The sequence below is a fragment of the Anser brachyrhynchus genome (genome assembly GCF_964034855.1).
Source record: "Anser brachyrhynchus genome assembly, chromosome: Z".
Lineage (NCBI taxonomy): Eukaryota > Metazoa > Chordata > Aves > Anseriformes > Anatidae > Anser > Anser brachyrhynchus.
The window spans coordinates 66,849,102-66,868,873 of NC_137697.1; the positions used below are offsets into that span (position 1 = coordinate 66,849,102).

Sequence of the window (19,772 nt, forward strand, 5' to 3'; positions counted from 1 at the left end):
GATCTCAGACTGCTGGAACGTTTTTGTATGTGCATGTTTTGCTGTTCCCTATCACTTGCGTGACCTGACATGGGCATTTTTTCAGCAGACTTCAGTGGATTCACATGAAAGCTCAGGTTTTAGGCTTTTGTGTTTGGGAATTGTGTGGATGGCCTTAGAGAGTAGGGGTGAGCAGGAAGTCATACTTTAACTCTGTATACTTGGTTGTGCCGGTGCTTTTAAAAGCCAGAATGTAGATTAAGGAGCAAGTTAAGCTGAACACGACAAAGAGATTTATGAAGTTAAACCATACTTTAATGAGTTCTTATTCTCCTCTCAAGGGAGAGTGTTCAGAGAGTAAATGTAAAATTTTACCTCTATTAAGTCTGTGTCAGAGCTCCTACTGACTGCAGCATAGTTGAAACTAGTTGGAGTCAGAAATGAAGCAAACTGGAGGAGACAGATGTGTATTATCACAGAGAATCACCAAATAGTTCAATTTGTATCTCTTCTCTCAAAGCTGTTATATTTTTCTTACACCTTTCACCAGTCCTGTCAATATTTCTAAAGGAATGAAAGATTATAACAGTTCTCTGTCACAGCAAATTCTGCAACAACATGCTATAAAAGTGTAAGAACTGTAGCCTGTTGTGGTAAGGACTCCCATCTACAGAAACCGAAAGATTTTGGCATAAGCAGGGTTAGTGAGCTGGTTCTGTTGCTGCTCCTACCACAGTAAGTCAGCCCAACCACGCAATCCACTGGTATGGTAAGCGTTTGCAAGAGCAGTGGTTATAGGACCAGCTGGTCAAACCACGCACTTGCATTTGTAAAGGCTTTGTTTTGTTAGTGGTGGAAGGAGGTAGCAGGTCACAAGCACTTGATCACTGAAAGCAGAGGCTGTTTGTGTACTTATCGAGCATGTGGTTTCGTGGCAGTGCTTGTAAGCATGCTAGCCACAGCTCAGACCAGTTGAAGCCTGTGAACCAAGAAGAGAACTGGAAGAACCTGGGTGCGTAGCCAAAAAACAGCATTCAGTGGGACTGTCAGAACTTAATTCTTCCCTGCGTGATCTGTCAGCCTGTCAAAATTCAACCTCAATAGTTGCCTGAGCTAAAGGGAGTTCCCTACCTGCTTTAAGGGCTGGGGAGGTCTGAGATGGCAATGGTAAACGCTGTGATTCACTGAAGTGGCTGTGGCTAAAAAGGAACTCCTCTTGTCCCACTTGTCCCAGCCTCTGCCCTCCACAGACCTTGATTCATGCTGTCCTCTTCCCTGTGCTGTGTAGCCAAGCAGAGGATCAAATAAATTGACTGGGATGAAAAATGAGTGGTCTCTTCAATTAGTGTGGTTTAGTTCTCAGTCTCATGTAGCTCCTGCAAGGGAATGTAAGCACCTGGACCAGATATCATAGAAGGCATGGTAAGAAGGAGGAACGTGAAAGAGAGAGTTGAGGCAGGACAGAACTTTTCAGAAAGAAATTACAGTAACACCCATGCATGAATATCAATCTGTAGAAGCTCAAGACCTTGAGTTCCTGAATTACAGAAACAGGGTAGTCTTCAGTGTAATCTAAACCATGAATATTTTAAAGTTTCTGTATTGTAATTATGGGAGAGCGAACTTTTTCAGTTCACCTTAAATTGTACCTCTCTAGAACTTCAGATGGGATGTAATTCCTTTTATACTCGTAAAAGACTGATACTGGTTGAGAAGTGAGTGCCCTGTTAAAAAGAGAAGCATTTATCCTTGTAGTGAAAAGCATGCTTCATTTGTGTAATGAAGTTCACACCTAAGATGTATGTCCGCTCACCCCTGTGTAAGCCATTGCTACTCAGCCACAACAGAGGGACTGACCCTGTTCTGTATCGTTTTTAAATTTAATCCCTGTGAAAATCTCTATAGTTTCTCAGAAGCATAAAGCACGATTCTGTTCCCTTTATCAAATGTCGCCGCAATACTAGTTTAGGTTAGATTTTCAGGCAGAAGCTGATCCAATGAAATTCGTGTTTGTCAAATGTTACAGGAGTATGTTCATTTTTGAAGGACACAGCTTTTATAGACAGGTATCCATTGTATTCTGCTCTCCCTTTCCAATATTATAGCTTAGAAATGGGGTAGAGGAGGGACAGAAAAGAAGTTCCTGCACTACACAAGGTAAGAATCAAGTCAAAACTCATTTATATTTATTTCATTGAACCTGGACACCTCAATTATTAAAATCCTCTTTATATTGTTTTCTCTGATCTTTTACAGTTGTGGTTTTTAGTAGTCCCAGGAAAGTACTTGCTCCTTGTGTCTCCCCATGCACAAAGGCTAGCTATTGCTAGCTATTGATAGCTATAGCTATGTTGCTATATATGGGAAATGTTTCTGACTTTGGGAAGACTTTTCACAGAAGGTTTTTCATAGAGTGATTTGGGTTGGAAGGGACCTTAAAGACCATTTTGTTCCAACCCTCTGCCATGGGCAGGGACACCTCCCACCAGACCAGGTTGCTCAAAGCCCCATCCAGCCTGGTCTTGAACACCTCCAGGGATGGGGCATCCACAGCTTCTCTGGACAACCTGTGCCAGTGCCTCACCGCCCTCACAGTAAAGAATTTCTTCCTTACATATAATCTAAATCTCCCAGATTTCAGTACAAAGCCATCACTCCTTGTCTTATCACTACTTGCCCTTGTAAAAAGTCTCTCCCCATCTTTCCTGTAGGCCCCCTTTAGGTACTGGAAGGCTGCAATGAGGTCTCCCTGGAGCCTTCTCTTCTCTAGATTAAACAACCCCAACTCCCTCAGCCTGTCTTCATAGCAGAGGTGTTTCAGCCCTTTGATTTCTTTGACTTTACAGTCAGCATTTTCCACCTGAGAACCCTGAAGCCTCAGTGTTGTTCTTACAGTTATCATATAAGGATTAATGTAAGGTAGTCCTGGTACCTTTAGAGAGAAGTGAAGAAACCACAGGAATCCTTTTGTGAGAAGGACTTTAAGCCAAACTGCAACTTCATCTAAAGCTGCTGGAACTTCTGTTATCATAAGCAAATTCTTGTCCTCAAGCATCAGTTAACTTCCTTTCATTGGATGCTACCAGTTTCTGTTGTTATTTTGCGTATTAATTAAAATGCTCTATGTCTCCAGGTAAATAACACAAAATATGGACAAAAGCTGCAGCAGGACATATTTTTCTTTAATAATGTTGGCTCTTCGTGAAAGCTTTTGCTGTAGAAACCATGGAGAAACCAAGCACGTCAGCACCTGGGAAACAAAGTCATTGTTTATGCTTTTCTGTGTACTTCTGAGACTTGCAGAAGTACACAGAAGTACTTGCAGAAGACTGGGAGCCCACTCTTTATGGAGTTTGCAAGACTCTTGAGATAGGATAACATGTAGAAAAAAGATATAATAACCTTCAAAATCTGGTTCCCATGTATGTGCTTTTTAAGAACCATTTTCTCAGTAACCTAAATTTGCCTTGATCCTTTTTCCTTTCTGTTTTGACTCTGCCAAAACCCTAATGCAAATCTATGTTACAGGTTGGTAAGGTGTTTTGTGTGTGTGTGTTTCTTTTTGTTCATGAGGAAACTCTTTGCATTTCATGAAGTTGCACAGCATGATTGCGCAACATTTTTTTCTTGTGATTACAGATAAAACTTATCTGAATTGCACAAATTTAAGTATGTAAATAAGATACAAGGGATATTATTGTTTCTACTCACTTGGATGGTTTTTGATGTGTAAATAGGAAAGGTGTTTTCAGACTTCAAGACAGGCCTTTGCTCACTCAATTCTTCATACTTAAGTGTGTTAGAGAACCTGTTCATTATATGTTATAATACTGGCTCTCAAACAGGAGCCTGGATGTAGAGAAAGTGTACATTCAAAAAGGAGCATTGGTATGTATTTGCGCCTCCATTTAAAATATTTGTTGCCCGTGATGTCTAATGTAGCTGTAGTAAAATGCATAGTGAAATATGAAGTCAAACATAAGAAGTCTACAAAATGTTGGTGCTCAATGGGATTTTGATTTAATATGTGCTTTTCTACAGGCTTCAGCTGTCTTTGAATCAGACAGTGCAAGTGCTCAGAATGAAGGCTTACATTTTGGAAAGAAAAAATGTAAAAATAAGTGGATGAAAAGTTGATTTTCAGACTGTCTTGCTGGATAGACAGCTTACCGTGTCATTGTTGCTGGAGAGATCATATCTTTTCACTTCCTTGATGAATAAAATGTGAATTGTACCAGCTACATTCCCAGCAGCCCTCTAAGTGTAGTGCTCACTAGAGTGCTGTGATGAACGGCGTGTTTGTAAACAGTGTGTCACTTAATGTTATTATTACCTATGATTTAATAGAAAGTATATGAAGAAATGATGTAGTAGGTTTTTAACTCGTTAGTGACTCAGATAGGACGGTGATCAAGCTTTACTTTTTTTCTGTGTGTGTGGTATTTGTGTGGGTAGGACTGGTTTATTATTTCCGTGTGCTGACTTAGTATACCTGCTGTTTATTATGAGTTGCTGTGAGCTTGGCCTAAATTTCTATATGTGCATGTTTCTACACAAAGCTGGGGACGGCGTTGATTACTGTGGTGCTAATGTCACACATGAAGATTCTGTGGGTCTAATTCTTCATTCTGAGACCATCTCCAAATCTGGGGCAACCATTCCCAGTCATGACTTTGCCAACAAAGGAATCCACCAAACTACATCATTTGTGCCATGGAATAGTTACTCAAGAAAAGCTGCAGGTGACTATCACACCTCTTCAGAAATGCACTACTCCGAGAGGAAAGAGGAGAAGCTGAAATGTTAGAAGGAGTTATCTACTTGCAATGCCCATACCAGGACAGCCACAAATGAAGGGTATAGTTCAGAAGTGCATCCAGAACATGGTCTCTATGTGTCTAGTTAGAATCCGTTATAAAGTATCAGAAGCCATTTTCTTCGGCCTTTGACACTAGTATAGATCAGAAGTTCTGCGGTCATTACTGGGCTATGAGAGGAGACTTGAACACAAAACAGTGCCAAATGCATTAGGAATAGTCACAATTTTATGTGGAAGGAGGGTGCTACTCTACTATAGACTTCAAGGAGCATTTAGTCAAGACCAGATAATGAAACTGGGAGCATTTCTCATTCTCTGCAGATTAAAATTGTCATGGAAGTGAAAATGATGACGGGCAAGCCAAGTTACATTCTTTTACTTTAAAAATCATGAAATTTTCCTCATTGCTTGTTGTTAAGGTTATCTGATGAGTTTCTTTTGATAATGCTGTATGATTTTGAAGCAATAGCTTTGCTTTATAAGTCTAACACTACGAAGTTTTAATTGACAGTATGTGATCCATGATGGAATGACAAACCTCTCATCACGTGTTGTTGATCCACAGTGCTACAAGGTGTTGGAAGTCTAATGGTGCATGAGTTTCTGCAAAGGTTTAGTGATTCAGTCCAAAGCAGAGGAGTGGCCGTCCTGTTATTAAGTACCAGCACTTTATTGCCTAAGCAGTAACGGTACTTTTAGAGCCTTGACTGTGGCTAGAGCTTTCCTATTAGTTTAAGTCTTTGAAGAGTCTAAACCTAAAGTGCCTGCGTGAATCTCAGCTGAAAATCAGGTACTCTGCTGAGCCACAAGCTGATGCTTAGACTATTCTTTTGTCCCTTGTAAGTAAAATGAAAGCTTCTTTCTTCCAGTAAAGTATTGGCAATGCTGTTCGTAACTGTTTAGAAATGCCTGACTGAGCTGGTTGCTTTAGTGGGGGCAGTAAGGGCATTGTATAACCTGCAAGATCGAGGTCTGTTTAAGCAGTAGGGGGGTGTCTCAAAATTCTTCTTTATTTCTTCATTCATTTCTGCTAGCTTTTGAGTGAAGAACAGGGTTAAATAGACAGCAAATACCCTCAGGAAGCAATGTATACAAAATAATTTCAGAGGGCTGATTCACTGTAGTATTTCTGTCAAATTCAGACCATACACTTTTCTGTCTTGTATGTGAAAGTATTTGAGAAAGCAAGTAACCTGTCCCTAGTTTTGCACAGCCTTCTGTGACGTTTTAAGAGACAGAGGAAAAAAATCAAGTTTTGGTACACAGAAGAGTCAAGATAATGAGTTGTTTGGTGAATGTTTTGGTTGCTTCACCTCTTAATTGGTTTCTCTGTTAATTGTTTTTCTGCAAACTTACTGAATGCATGCTGAGTGAACATATTAAATATGATAACATTTGTATATTCAGTAGAAAATAGCTTATAAAATATGGTGCCTTCTGTTTTTCTTGGAAAAGGTTTAACAGCAGTAAGTACTGTGCTTCAAAATATATCTTTTGAAGATGAGTTTTATTTGGTGCTCAGCTTGCTGTTTTAAATAAAAACTCTTGTCACGTTATGGTGAATGGTAAATGTTTACAGGTGAGGAAGGGAATCCGAGTGGCCACATTAGAGTGCCAGACTAGAAAAATTAGTTACCTGAGCTGTAAAGCTCCACTGCTAGCATCCTTGTTATTGCAGACTGGGACTTTGGCTCGATGCCATCTCAAAGTGTGCCACTCACCAGCTCGGTCTGAGCAGCAGTACTCGCCAGTCCTTTGAAAGGGCGTTAAACAGCCGCAGAGCTTCTAAGCATCTGAGATGGAAGTTTCGGGTCTTAGCAACAAACAACAAACTGTAGGGCAAAAGTTGTCTCTTTAAAGTGCCCTCATTTCCTGCCAATGACGCGAATAAATTGTTACAAGGCTAGCTTTATTTCAAGTCTTTCCCTGACCTTCATCAGGTTGCAGCACTTCTGCACTGTGCTTGAACACTATGTCAGGGGCCATGTCAGATCTGACAGTGGTCTGCATGGAGTTCATCCCTGAACGTCTAACATTTTGCTGGCACAGAAAGTATGTCTGTTTATGAATTCATGATTGGAGTATCTCTGCGTGGTAGTGTAAAGCTGTGCTATCAGCAAAAGGAGAAGCAAACATGTCTCTGGATTTATTTAGCTGCGTCTTGCTGGTAAATTGAGTGGATGCTAATCTTCCAGCCATTTGGGAGAGTATTTTTCATGGTGCTTTTGTTCTACTGCATGGAGATGGGGTCTAGCACATTAGATTTCTCTTTGCTTAGGTATGTGCAACTTTCTTGTGGTGCTTAAGAAAAAATAACTACCTTTTTCTAGTCCTTTCTGCCCCTCAGCAAAGCTTTGGGCAACTGTCTTCAGAATAATGCAGTGCTTTCAACACACAACCTAGCAGAATTTTCACGGATGTGATTTCTTTTAGGGAAAACAGTGGAGCACGCATAATCCCTTGGAGAGTATTCATTATGCACCGATAGGGTATGATTTTTGTAGAACTGTGCAAATGTAAAACATTGTGTTATTTAATTTAAATAATGCACAGCATGAAATGTTTGCTCTCTGAGTCTTTAATTGTAAATCCTTTGATACTAAAACAAAATTCTTGTTGAGCTAGCCCCTATCTATCCTATCACCTACTAATTGCTTGCATTTACTGATGCTAATACTCTTTCACGCATCTGAATATGTAACAAGAAACAAGGCTCTAAAGCAGTAATTTACTTTTTTTCAGTCAGGCTGGCTGTTAAAACTACTTTTGCTAAAATCATTCTGTTGCGAGTCAGAGTAGGTACATAGAGTATTCTGAGTTGGAAGGGACCCACAAGGACCATGAGTCCAACTCCTGGCTCCACACAGGACTACCCAAAAAACAGACCATATGTCTGACAGCACTGTCCAAATGCTTCTTGCAGTCCGGCAGCTCAGTGCCTCGGCCCCTGCCCTGGGGAGCCTGTCCCAGTGCCCGACCGCCCTCTGGGTGCAGAACCTTTCCCTAACCCCCAGCCTGACCCTCCCCTGTCCCAGCCCCATGCCGTTCCCTCGGGTCCTGTCGCTGTCCCCAGAGAGCAGAGCTCAGCGCCTGCCCCTCCGCTCCCCTCGTGAGGGAGCTGCAGGCCGCCATGAGGCCTCCCCTCGGCCTGCTCTGCTCTGGGCTGAACACACCCAGGGACCTCAGCCACTCCTCGTACATCTTGACCTGTAGACCCTTAACCATCTTCATAGCCCTTCTTTGGTTGCTCTCTAACACTTTTATGTCCTTCCTATATTTTATTGCCCAAAACCACACACGGTGCTTGAAGTGATGCCGCATCAGCGCAGAGCAGGACAATCCCTTCCATTGACCAGCTGGCAGTGCTGTGCATCGAGTCATAGATCCACTATGCCAAGTATTCCCCTGTGGAGAAGATGAATAGAGCTATAAAGAAAGTGACAGCTTCACCATTGCTTTTTAATCATTTTACGCAGTTCAGTGGAAAATTAACACTGCTGCTGAATTCCGGAGGGTGGGTCAAAAATGATAACAACCTCTGTACAGGTCTGTGGAATGCAGTAATTATTCCTGTGCTGTACTGTAGGTAGGTTCCACTCTAACTAGATTCTGTGAGGTCTGCAGAACAAATAGCCCATTAATTAAAAATACAGAACAAATATGGAGAAATCTTGCTCATGGATTTTTTTTTTCCTATGGAGAAGAGGACTGAATGCTAAGAGATACCATCTGTCACTTTAGGAACAGTTGGATAAGACTTCTAAATAGTCACGTGGTATTTTGTCTGCTAATTTTGTACATATATTAGGTATGGTGCTCAATCACTGTAAAATACAGCAAAATGGAAGGGTTGGTTTAAAAATGGTACAAAGATGGTAAGATTGTACAAGATATATTTAATTCCCATCTTTATGATAACTTAAGAGCGTTTGTGTGTGTAGATATTTTAAAAAGACAGAGGTGTTAATTCCTTATTACTTTAAATAAAATGAAGCTTTTCATTTAACTCAGGTTAGGGACTGGCCAGTTTTTAAGGCTGGCTTGTTTTGGATTCTAAGTTTACTTTTCAGCTCATAATTACTAGAAGTTGATGGTAAAACAGTAACAAACAGATGGGTCTAGACTTGAGCTTACCATTAACATATATTGTTTCCATATCCTTAGGGACATGAAGCCTTTTGGGAAGGCTTTCAAGTGGAAGAGCTAGTAGACTGCTTTGAAGTTGGTACAAACTTCTGTGACGAAAAGAACCTGGAAGACCTGTGACAGGGAGCAACTGTTTTCAGATACTTGCATTAAATCTCAACAGTGCTTTTCTGCCATCTGCTGCAGAGCAGGAGATTACAAGACATGTCCATAGCACTCAAACAAGTCTTTAATAAGGATAAGACTTTCCGTCCAAAACGCAAGTTTGAACCTGGAACCCAGAGGTTTGAGCTTCACAAACGAGCACAAGCCTCTCTGAACTCAGGTGTGGACTTGAAAGCAGCTGTGCAGTTGCCCAGCGGAGAAGATCAAAATGACTGGGTAGCTGTCCACGTTGTTGACTTCTTCAACAGGATCAACCTCATTTATGGAACTATCTGTGAGTTCTGCACAGAGAGGACCTGCCCCGTGATGTCTGGAGGCCCTAAGTATGAGTACCGGTGGCAGGATGACATGAAGTACAAGAAGCCTACAGCATTGCCAGCACCCCAGTACATGAATCTTCTCATGGACTGGATTGAGGTGCAAATTAACAATGAGGATATATTTCCTACAAGTGTAGGTAAGTGCAAGGAAGAACCGTAAACTGCGTTTCATTCTGTGTACTTAGCATGTTCCCTTGCTGACGTCACTTCTAGGGACTGTGGAAATCAAGCCTTTAAAAGAGCGAGTATGAGTGGGAGGGTTTTGCAGGAATAGGCTGAAATGTATGAAGTGTTAATTGTGGCTGCTAAATATGGGGAGCAGGGGGGTTTGTAGCCTAAAAGGTTTTCATTTGAGCCAGTTGTCCCTGGTAAGCTTCTGCTTCTCAGGTTAATTGTTAAAGGTGGTCTACATTTCATTATTATCTTACTGAAAGCTAATTAAATTTGAATTGCTTTGTGCTTTGTCTGTCCACTTAAGCAGATGCAGCATGGATGGAAAGCAAAGCCTAAGCAGAGTGGTGTCTTCCCTTGGAAGCGTGTACAGCGCTGTTCAATACAGGGCAGTGGAGAGTCAGGAATAGAGAGAACTCTGCTCTCCCACCCTCTTGTGACTTCACACCCAAAAAAGATGATCTAGGAAGTGAGTTAGTCTCCAAATTACTGTTTCTAAGAAGAGTAATTTTCTAGAAACCACAGCAAAGCCTGCTAACTATATAAGCAGACAGCCTGGAGAAGGGAGCTGTTAAGATCAGCACAGTTTTCCTTTTAATACTATAGTTAGTTTTTCTGAAGAGTAGGCAAGTAGGTGAAAGTCTCTTTGCTTGAATAGGTTGCTCTGGAGGAGGAGGACTTTGCAGAAGAGTGCACTGTGTAGTGTAGAGATCCTAAATCTTTACCGTTGCTGCAGGTAATGAGAAAGGATGCTGTACCTTAGCAATGTCACTGTAATTATGTAAACTTTAGCAGTTTTATTTTATGAGCCCTGATATACTTCTTGCAAGTGCAAAAACTGGGAGCTATTTATCAGAATTGTGAGATGATATGTAAATACCTGGATTAGTAACAAACAAGAATGCTTATATGTTAAACTTAGTTCAGCAGAATATTTTGCAGTTTATGTGGTTACAGCCTGTGGCTAAGTGTTGGGAGATGATACATCAAGAGGTTGCGTGTATTGGTAATCATTCTTAACCTTTGAAATGCCTTATTCTTGGCCTTGACTGCTGCTTGCTTGGCCAGACTTCTGGTTTGCTTCCCATACCTTATCCCTTCTCTTTTCTAAACTAGTAGGTAGAAGGAAGGATATAGCTATGCCTTATTAGCTATACTTTGCCAATTTAGCTAGAAGCAAGATTTCACAGGAAGCAGCACCATATTTTTTGTATAGTGAAAAATAAGTTTGATTTCTTAAAACATTTGTTATTTTTGTGTCTTTGGTATGAATGAATTTTGGAATTGAAGGTTGGGCTGCAGGTTGGGGTGCAGTGAAAGATGTTTTTGCTTCCATTGGTGTTTTTGCATGCTTTTGTCATACCAAGTTTTGGTCTTGGAGTATTCCATGGTCATGCTATGCTATTGTAGTTTGTATATGCAGAAAATATCTGTGGCTTGAACATGGGCATGGTAAGCAAGTAACACACAGGCATACAGAAGCAACAACAAAAAAAAAAACAGCACGCAAGCTTTCAGGTCTAGTGTCTTCGCCTGTATGTTTTCAGTAAGATACATCTAGAGGAACGTTTATCCTGAAGGCTTATCTCTTGCAAGCGTAAGAAGGAATCAGTAAATATCCGCTACTGCTGCTGTGGATTGAATCAAACGTGGTGAAACTGAGGAAGGGAACAGAGTTGTGGTCTCTGCAATGGGGCTGGGCCCCGATACAAGCAGGAATGCTCGATGTCTGTTACAAGTCTTTGTCCCCCCCCGAGTTGACATCAGGGAAGAGAAAGAGACTGCTTGAGCCTACGTGGAGTGTTGGACTGTGCCATGGTTGTGTTAGAAGTGAAGGTGAATGGAAAAAAAAATAAAGATGTTTTATATAAAAACTTTGAAGAAGTATTCCATGAGGCAGCATTTGCATCTGTATTCCACTTTCCACTCCTCCTGAGCTTTTATTGCAGATACCGTGGTGACCACCTGCCCATTCGTTTCTCACTGTCTTCTGGATTCACCCATTTGTGGTGTGAAACTGTTGGCATGATTGCTTGGGAGACCTTAGATCTTAGGAAAAAGAGATGCACACTGTGTTGAATCTGGAGTTCTGTGTACCTCTGCTCTCAGCAAGTCCCTGAGTAGGCACACAAAAAGCCAAAGGGATATTTGGGTCAGGATATCTCCAACAAAGACAATATTCAGGTAGCAGAAGTCATCGGGGACCCTGGGACCCATTCCAGGGTAAGGTGCTTTTCTTTCAAAGGAATCTTTCTGATTTCCTACTGGTAAAATGGAGATGGTACTACCAGCCTGTACAAGTCCCGTGAGTAAAGCAGCTGAATGAAATGTAATAGCTCAGCACGTGTATTGTTACATGCTCTGCTTTTCACAATTGATCAGGGAGATAAGCTTTGTTATGGTGCTGGGCACCGTTTGTTCCTGCCTGTTCCGCAGCAGACTTGGGTTAAATGCACGATAGGGTCGCTGTTACGTTTAGCATTAATGCAGACCTCTGCTTTCATTCAGAGAGATTAATGGCGGTGAAAATTAAGATTGTTCCTTCTTCAAAGTAGTTGGAATAGAGCTTGAAACACGATATTCTCAAATGTCAAAACAAAACAGGCGTAGGTATGCCATTACTAACAGTACATCAGTATTAAAACATAGTATCTGGCTATAACTTAAGGAGATTGATTTATTGCATTGAATCTTTGCAGCATATGGTCTGCAGAGAATTCCTCTGGAAAAGGCATATGTCCAGTGGATGGGATTTCAGTTGGCCTTTCCATTAGCAGATAAGTTTGGGATCTAGAGTGAGATTTATAGGAGCTGTCCATAGGAACTAGTACACATTTTTCTCAGCTTAATCCTATTAAAATTGCCCTCTTTTATTTGACATACCTCAGGCAAACTGCTTGAAGAGGGACGGGGGTAGCCCAGCTTGGTGTGCTTTTGCTTTGTTTCTTTCCTTTGTTTCTTGTTGTGCTTTTTTTCTTTTAACCACATGCAGTCAAGTTATAAATAGTTATGAATACCGTATTTAACACAAGTGCCTCTCGGTGTTTACAACAGCACCATAACCTCTGGCCTGTGGCCGCTCACTAGCCCGCCTGCTTCCTGCGCTCTGGCTCCTCTCTGCTTTCTCCAGTCATGCTGGTGAAGGGCCTCTTCCTCCAGCTGCTCTCCTGCCAATACTGAACTGGTGGCAGGAGAAAAGGGGGCTGGTACGGGAGCCGAGGAGCTGTTCAGAGTTGTGTGAACGTGACGAAAACAGGTGCTGAACATGAGGAGCACTTCTGCTTGAAGCAAAGTTTTAAGGACTGTCTTTGGGAAACAGACTCACAGCCTGTGGGGTATTTTACTGATGATGACCTTGTTCTTATTCCCATTATTCCCCATTTCCTTTGTCCATTTTTAAGTGGATTTAAAGCAGCTGACAGCTCTGGAAACGAGTTCTGTGTGAAGCCAGCCACACACCCTGACCTGTGCCGCCCCTCATTGAACGGGAATGCAGGAGCAGGATGGAGGTCACTCTGGTGAAGCTCTCAGTGGTAGGCCCAAGCATGGATTTTTATAGCATGTTGGGGTTTTGTTTAGCTTTGCGATAAACTTTTGTCCTTCCATAATACTAATTGTTTTTCTAGAAACCTAGGAGCCTCACTATTTAAACACCTTTAAAGGGATTTATTTCCATGGGTCGCAAGGACAACTTCTGTAGTCCGTTGCCTCAAGCCGTGTTTTTCTACTTTATCTCTGTGCACTTTGGTAAGCAGGCTGAAGAAGTCATTTGGAGCAGCAAGTCCTTGAGGCAGCTGCAGCTTTTATTGAACTCTAATTGTCTGCCTACAGCATGTGGGCTTGGGCAGTGTCGGAGGAAGGAGCTAACAAATAAAGCAGTGCTCTTCTGTTGTGTTCCCTTCAGGCCCTGCTTCCTAAACACGACAAAGTCAGTTGTCTTTTTTCCTTCTCCCCTTTGCAGGCTTAAATTGGGAGTAATTCTGTCTTGTTTAGATTCTTGAGTGACTGGAATGTTTTCTTCCTGTTTAAGAGTCTCTGGGGAAGATGCCCAGATACAGAGTCCGCGAGGGATTACTATCTTCATCTACTCTGATGTGACCTCCAGCATAACACAGGCTGGAGAATGTCACCACATGACTTCTTCATCAGGTCCATAGCTTCAAGTACAAAGACGGTACAGAAGACAGAGAGTTCTGCTGAAATAAACAAGAACATGAACTTTTCTGACTTGACATAGTGAAAAACTTCACCCCATGAAGACACTCGGATGGTGGAGAGGGGGCCCCAGAGGTTGTACTGTCTCCATCCTTGAGGGTTTTCAGGACCAAATTGGATAAAACCCTGAGCAACCTGCTCTGACCTTGTGGCTATATCGAGCAGGAAGCTGGGCTGCAAACCTCCCAGAGTCCCTGCCAGCCTGAATTGTCCTATTATTCTTAATTCTGATTGCAGCACTGACAGGATGCTTAAGGAACAGGAGCTAAATTGATTATAAGCTGATTAAGCAGTTTAAAAAGGTGCAATTTGGCATTTAGTGGAAATACAAAATCACTTCTAAGCTAGGAAAGTTTGCATGGAGTAGGATTTCAAAGGTATTAAATTACTGTAATCAAATAGCCTGGTTATGGCTTCTCAAAATGGCAGCACACTCTTAAAATGCCCAAGATTTCAGCTGAAAACGTATCTCAGACAAAGCTTTGCTGGGGCTGAAGGGAGTGGGTCGGATTGTTGGCTGTTAGCTGGTCATTCAGTCTTCCAGCGGTGGATGGATATAGCTGTCGGCTACCAGTTGAAGGCAGTTGTGAACTCCACGCACTCCTTTCTTTCTTCTACACCTATTAGGTCAATGCTGGATTTGGCTAAAAGAAGAATTTTGTTTTGCAAAGCTTTTCTTCTTTCCGCTGTTGCTGCCTGTCCTTGGTCCCTTCTTCAGCACATGTATGTACTTAGAAGAGCTTTCAGTAATCTTTTTTACAAATGAAGTAAAGAGAGAGTTCAGCAAGACGTAGGTTATTGCATGCTGTGGCTTTTCTGTAATCATGAAACAGTGTGAGCTCCATGCTTATGTGTACGTTAGGGTAAAGTTACAGCAGCAGCACAATTATCCTTTCAGAAAGTTTGGAGTCTTGAAGTATATGGGCCTGGAAAATAACACACGGATATTTTAAAATGAGTTGATATGCCAGAACCTCCTCCTTCTCTCCCCTTTTTTCCATTCCCATGGTTCAGGATCTAACAGATACTGTTCTGTAAACTAAACAGGAAGATGGATGTGCCATTTCAAGAGTACCATCAAAGAAGGTTGATAAGCATTGTGTTGTCTCCATCTGGGTGGTGAATCATGTCATTTACTAGATAGATAAGTATCTTGCCTTTTAAGCATTGCATTATTTTCTCGCTGACTGATTATACTTTGGAGCAATTTGATTCCCTGTTTTTGTCCGGAATCTAAAATGCCTTGATTGGTCTGCTCTTTCTGCTTATCCAAGAATAGGGACTGAATCTTAGGAGTACTCTAGACAGTCCTCAACCCCAATCACTGCTAATTACTTGGGGTAATAGTAAGGAGTGATGTACATCATGCAGCAGTCTGCTGTGCAGTTTTAATCAAGTTTTGAACTTTTTTTTTTTCATTCGGCTAAAATTGCCAAGGATTAAAGGCATAAGCGGTTTGGATTTTCCACTATTTGTCTGGTAAGGAAGTGCTTTATGTGGGAATATTATGCTGTTTTAAGTGATGAGTGGATTTCAAAGTGTTCCAGAGGTGTTCCTTCCAAGTGATTTTTCACTACCTCCTCCATTTTCCAGAAGTGGTTTTTGAATGGCTACCTCAACCTGAAATTTTGAAATTAGGCTCTTTGCCCCATCTCTTACATTACAATCACTAGTATTACGTTCTTCCCCACTCTATGCTACAGACCTAGCTTAGCTGGCAGGGCATGCATTTAGCAGTCTGTTGCGAGTAACAGCTAATAGCACATTACTTTATCTTGGAGAAAGGCAGGATGGGGAAGTTTTCTGGGATGATACCAGATTCATGCTACCCATCATCACTCAAAGCAGACTAGAAAATCGCTAGCTAGTCTTCATGCATGAGCTGAAGAAATGCAAATTTGTCTCACCACGTGAATGAATGTTGTAAATCCCAAACAAGCATGTTGCCTGGATCAGTGTAAAAATTCAGTGATGCAGCAGCAAATACCATTTTCAGAGTGCAGGTGCCTGACTGGTAGGTGAGTGTGCTCCCAAAGCTGTATCATCTCCCTCGTGTACCCTCTTGATCTGATGCTAGATGTGCCATTTCAGGAATGTTCTGGTTTACTTCTATCTAAAGCACATAAATTAACCCATTTTTCAGTCTAGTTCTGATAATAATAGAAGATAAGTGCAAGGGAAAGTAAGTGCAAATTCCATGGGAAGGATTTGGCACTGCTGGTATGAAGAAATCCTTCTTCACCTGGAGTATGGGCATTAGAAGGCTGATGCCTCACATGCCAGGTTTTCTGTATTACAGCCATCCATAAGGGCTAAAAAGCATCTTTGTTAACATGCAGAAAAGCAGATCTCTTCTTCTATTATCCATGCTACAGAAACTGAAAAAGTGAAATAGAATAAAGACTTAAGTGGTAGCGTGAATGGTAGAGCGAAAGCTCCTGGGCAGAGGGATGTGTCGGCTGGCTCTGTAAAGACTAAAAGATTTCAGAATCTGTGCTCACTCTGATTTTACTGCTGGGAAGGCAAGAAACAAGACGTACAGTGCACCAGCAGGTGTGGTGACCCTGGTGGGACCTGGAGGCGTCTGTCCTTTAGCTGCCAGACCACTCGCTCTTAAGGAATGGAGCTTTCCAGCACACTGTGATTGCACGTCACTTGAATTAGTCTCTTGGAGGATCTGCAGCTTCACCACCACAGCTTCTCCTCTCTCTGAACGTGTGACCTGATCTCTTCAGCAACCTTTGCTGCGTGGCTGAAGTCTGCTGTGTGTCCTGTCAGGGATGCTGGGGTTAGGCTTGTGCTGAGCTCCTAACGTGGGAAATTCAGTGTCTTTGAACATGCGTTGTCTTGGAAAGTGGGTTTTCTAGAAGTGAGATCCATCGGCATTCCACAGCCTTGTGTGCATTCCTCTCCCTGGTGAACAAGGAGAATAGCTCCTTATATGAAACCGTATAAAACAGACTTTGTCTGATATGCTGCAAAGCAGAGCACACGTGGGAGTGGCATTTACAGTTCATAATTGCTTTGCTGAATGATTTTCTGGAATCCAAACAAAATAAGATTCACAAATACCACCTTTTTTAGTTTCTACTTTTTATCCACGTTTATTTTGCCAAATCTGAGTTGTTATTTAAGCTCAGAAAGATTGTAGAAAATTCACTTTACTCCCACAAAGTATTTTCATCCACAAGGTCAATCTTTTGGGCACAACAGCAGTACTTCTGGGCGTATTTTAGGCAGAAGCTGGCCAAGGAGGGAGATAAGCCAGTGTGGTCTTCAGCTCCCCCAGCCACATGATAAGAACGGTCAGAATCGCGTGTGGTCAGAGGGGTCTGAAAATGATTTAGTCCTGTTTAAAGCACAGTGGAGAATTAACTGTGGAACTGGTTGAGTGCTGTGGTAGGGTGGTTCTTGGGGCACTTCTGGAAAGCCTGAAGCGAGGGCATGACCAGCCAGAGATAGATCCACCGACCAACACTGCCTTTAAGTTTGACCTTCCTCTTTCGAATAGAAGTTTGGCCTTCTTGTTTCAGTTGGTGTCTGGTAGAGCAAAATTAGAAATCTTAACAGGAGGAAACTCATTAGTTTCTTTTAAATGAGGCCCTCCTGTCTTTTATAGATAATTTTTGGAGGAAAGTCAAATATGTACTTAAAAAATTACGCGGTTAGAAACTCCTTTTGTTGATAAAAGCCATGTGTGAGCCTGTGTTCTTTAAAAAACAAAAACAAGAATGACATTCAGATAATTTGAAACACTTGTAAGCACCATGTTTCATCCTCAGAATGCTTCAGAGAAAACCATCAGAGTTTCTTTATCAGTATTAAGTGTGGTTGTCACCTGTGCGCTTGCCATGGCAGACAAATGTAGTGATACTTTTCTGTGCCTAGTTATCCAGCAGTCCCCTGCACAGAGGAGAATACGTGCTCGGCTAAATGAAAGTCAGTAAGGAGTTACGGGAAGAAGAACTTCCTGAAAAAAAAGCTGTTCAGCGTGGCTCCTGCTAAGGCTGGTTGGGCTGCTCCAGGTTATGTGGACCACTGCAGCCATCTCACCCTCACTCACTGGTGGTGCTGCACGAGACGTGAGTAGCCCCAGTCTACATGGCTGCATGTTTCATTTACTCTTCAAGTAGTGAACTGTATGTGCATTGCAGTTCTGTGGTTCGCTGCACCATGCTTTATCTTTTGTTCTTGAGGGTGTTTGCATGTGTTCACATTGGAAAAGGCCAGACCAAAAGTGAAGTTGGGGGCGGGAGGCAATGGCAATGGCTCTGCAGGGAACTTATTTCTGAGCCTGAGAGTGGCTCCTCTGCATCTCTGTGGTGGTTAGTTTCACCATTTCTGTGTTTTGTGGGCCACTGTATTCCTTCACACAGGGGACTGCAAATGCTCACTGCCTTAGCTATTGAATACCTTAAAGAAACAACTTGAAATCTGGATGTGATCTGGAATAAGGTAGCTGTGTTCCTTCCACAGCATTCATTCTCAAGGATGATGATACATAGAGGAAATGTGTTTGTGCCTGTATCGATCCACAACAAGTGGCAGAAAATAACTGAAAACACTGGAAGAACAGAACAAAAATGGATGCTTGTCGGCTTATCCTCTGTGCTTCAGTGGAGTGTGTGTGTGCTCTGATTCTCATGCTGCCAACTGTTATGTGTAGTTGGTCAGGAGACCACCTGACTTCAGGAAAATTAAAAGAAAAATTGAAAGCTTCACTGGCACATGCCTCAGAGCTTTAATAGGCCTGCCAAAGCAGAGAAGAAAAGACTTTCATCTACCTTTGTTAATGTCCTGCAGCAATGCAAACAGAAATCATATTGGCTGCTGGCCTGCCATAGCTGTAATGCAAATACTTCTGTAAGTGTGTCCAACAGGAGATATGTCCCTAAATGCATTCTGGAGCTGGTGAGTGGAAGGGTTTCATGGTACTTGCGAACTGTACTTTTCAGCCTGCTAGTGTATGCAAGCTTCTCTTTCCATGTGACTTGAGTCTTGCTCCTAAACCAGCTGTCCTGTGGCTGTACGTGACATATAAATCATATACCTTTCATGAATTTCAGAGCACTGTAGAGCTCCACCAGATGCCTCTGTCTGATCCCAAGGAACTTCTGTGCTCCTCTGTTACCCCACAAAAGGCTGCTTGCTGTTTGGCTGTTAGCAGTGCGCGGGCACACAGCAAAGGCTGGGATTTCATTGACATTCTCATGCATCCTGGATGTCCTCCTAATATATGTAGCTGCTGGCATAATTATTTGTTTTTTATGTTTGTTTTTTTTTCCCTAAGCTGGGTGGTTTTGACTGGAGCCTGTCAGCCAACACAGTCAAAAAGCAGCCAGCACTTAACGAGGAGACAAACCTTGCATCCTGCATATTGCCTTTTGACATTTGAAGCCAAAAAATGAAGGCCAGTCTTAACAATGTAGCTGTGAAAGGACAAGATCTTGTCCTTTCAAACTGCAAAGAAAAGATCTAATGAGTCACAGTGAGGTAATTAACTTCACTTTTGCCATCTACCAACCATGCTGACAGAACTGTCTTAATTTCCCTTCTCCTTGGCTGCTGGTCCATGCTGCTTCCATCTGCCCGAGCAGTGCTCTGAGAGAAACTGAGCTGCTGTTCGTGCCATGACTCACGCTAACGCAGGGTCTCCAGAGGAAGGCTCTGCAGCCTGACACTCATTCTTGGGCTGGGATGTAACCTCTGTGTCGTGGAGAAGAAAATTTACAGAAAAAAAATCTTTGGTTAGAGTAGGCAGTGCGCTACAAAACTTTATGTGCAGCAGGACTGGAAATAACAAGTCATTTTCAGCATTTGACACTGTTTCTATGAGACCCAAAGTCTTGTGCTAACACATTTAACTTTAAATAGTTCTTTTCATGTAGTGAAAACCATGAAGCCAAGGTCTAAGTGGTTTTCTTTTCCCTGAAGACTTGGTATAGAATACTATTCAG

General features: G+C 42.1%; 1 protein-coding gene across 9 annotated transcripts in view; it reads left to right on the forward strand.

The window, feature by feature from the left end:
• Positions 1-19,772, forward strand: part of MOB3B (MOB kinase activator 3B) — a 91,377-nt gene that overhangs the window by 29,569 nt on the left and 42,036 nt on the right. For 8 of the 9 annotated variants that reach the window (XM_080572944.1, XM_080572945.1, XM_080572940.1 and 5 more), the window contains one exon: positions 8,963-9,566. In XM_080572944.1, the coding sequence (XP_080429070.1) occupies positions 9,149-9,566 (418 nt within the window). In that variant the 5' untranslated portion in view covers positions 8,963-9,148. Of the gene's footprint in view, positions 1-5,618; positions 5,638-8,962; positions 9,567-19,772 lie in introns of those variants that run through there. The other variant, XM_080572946.1, reaches the window with a different exon arrangement.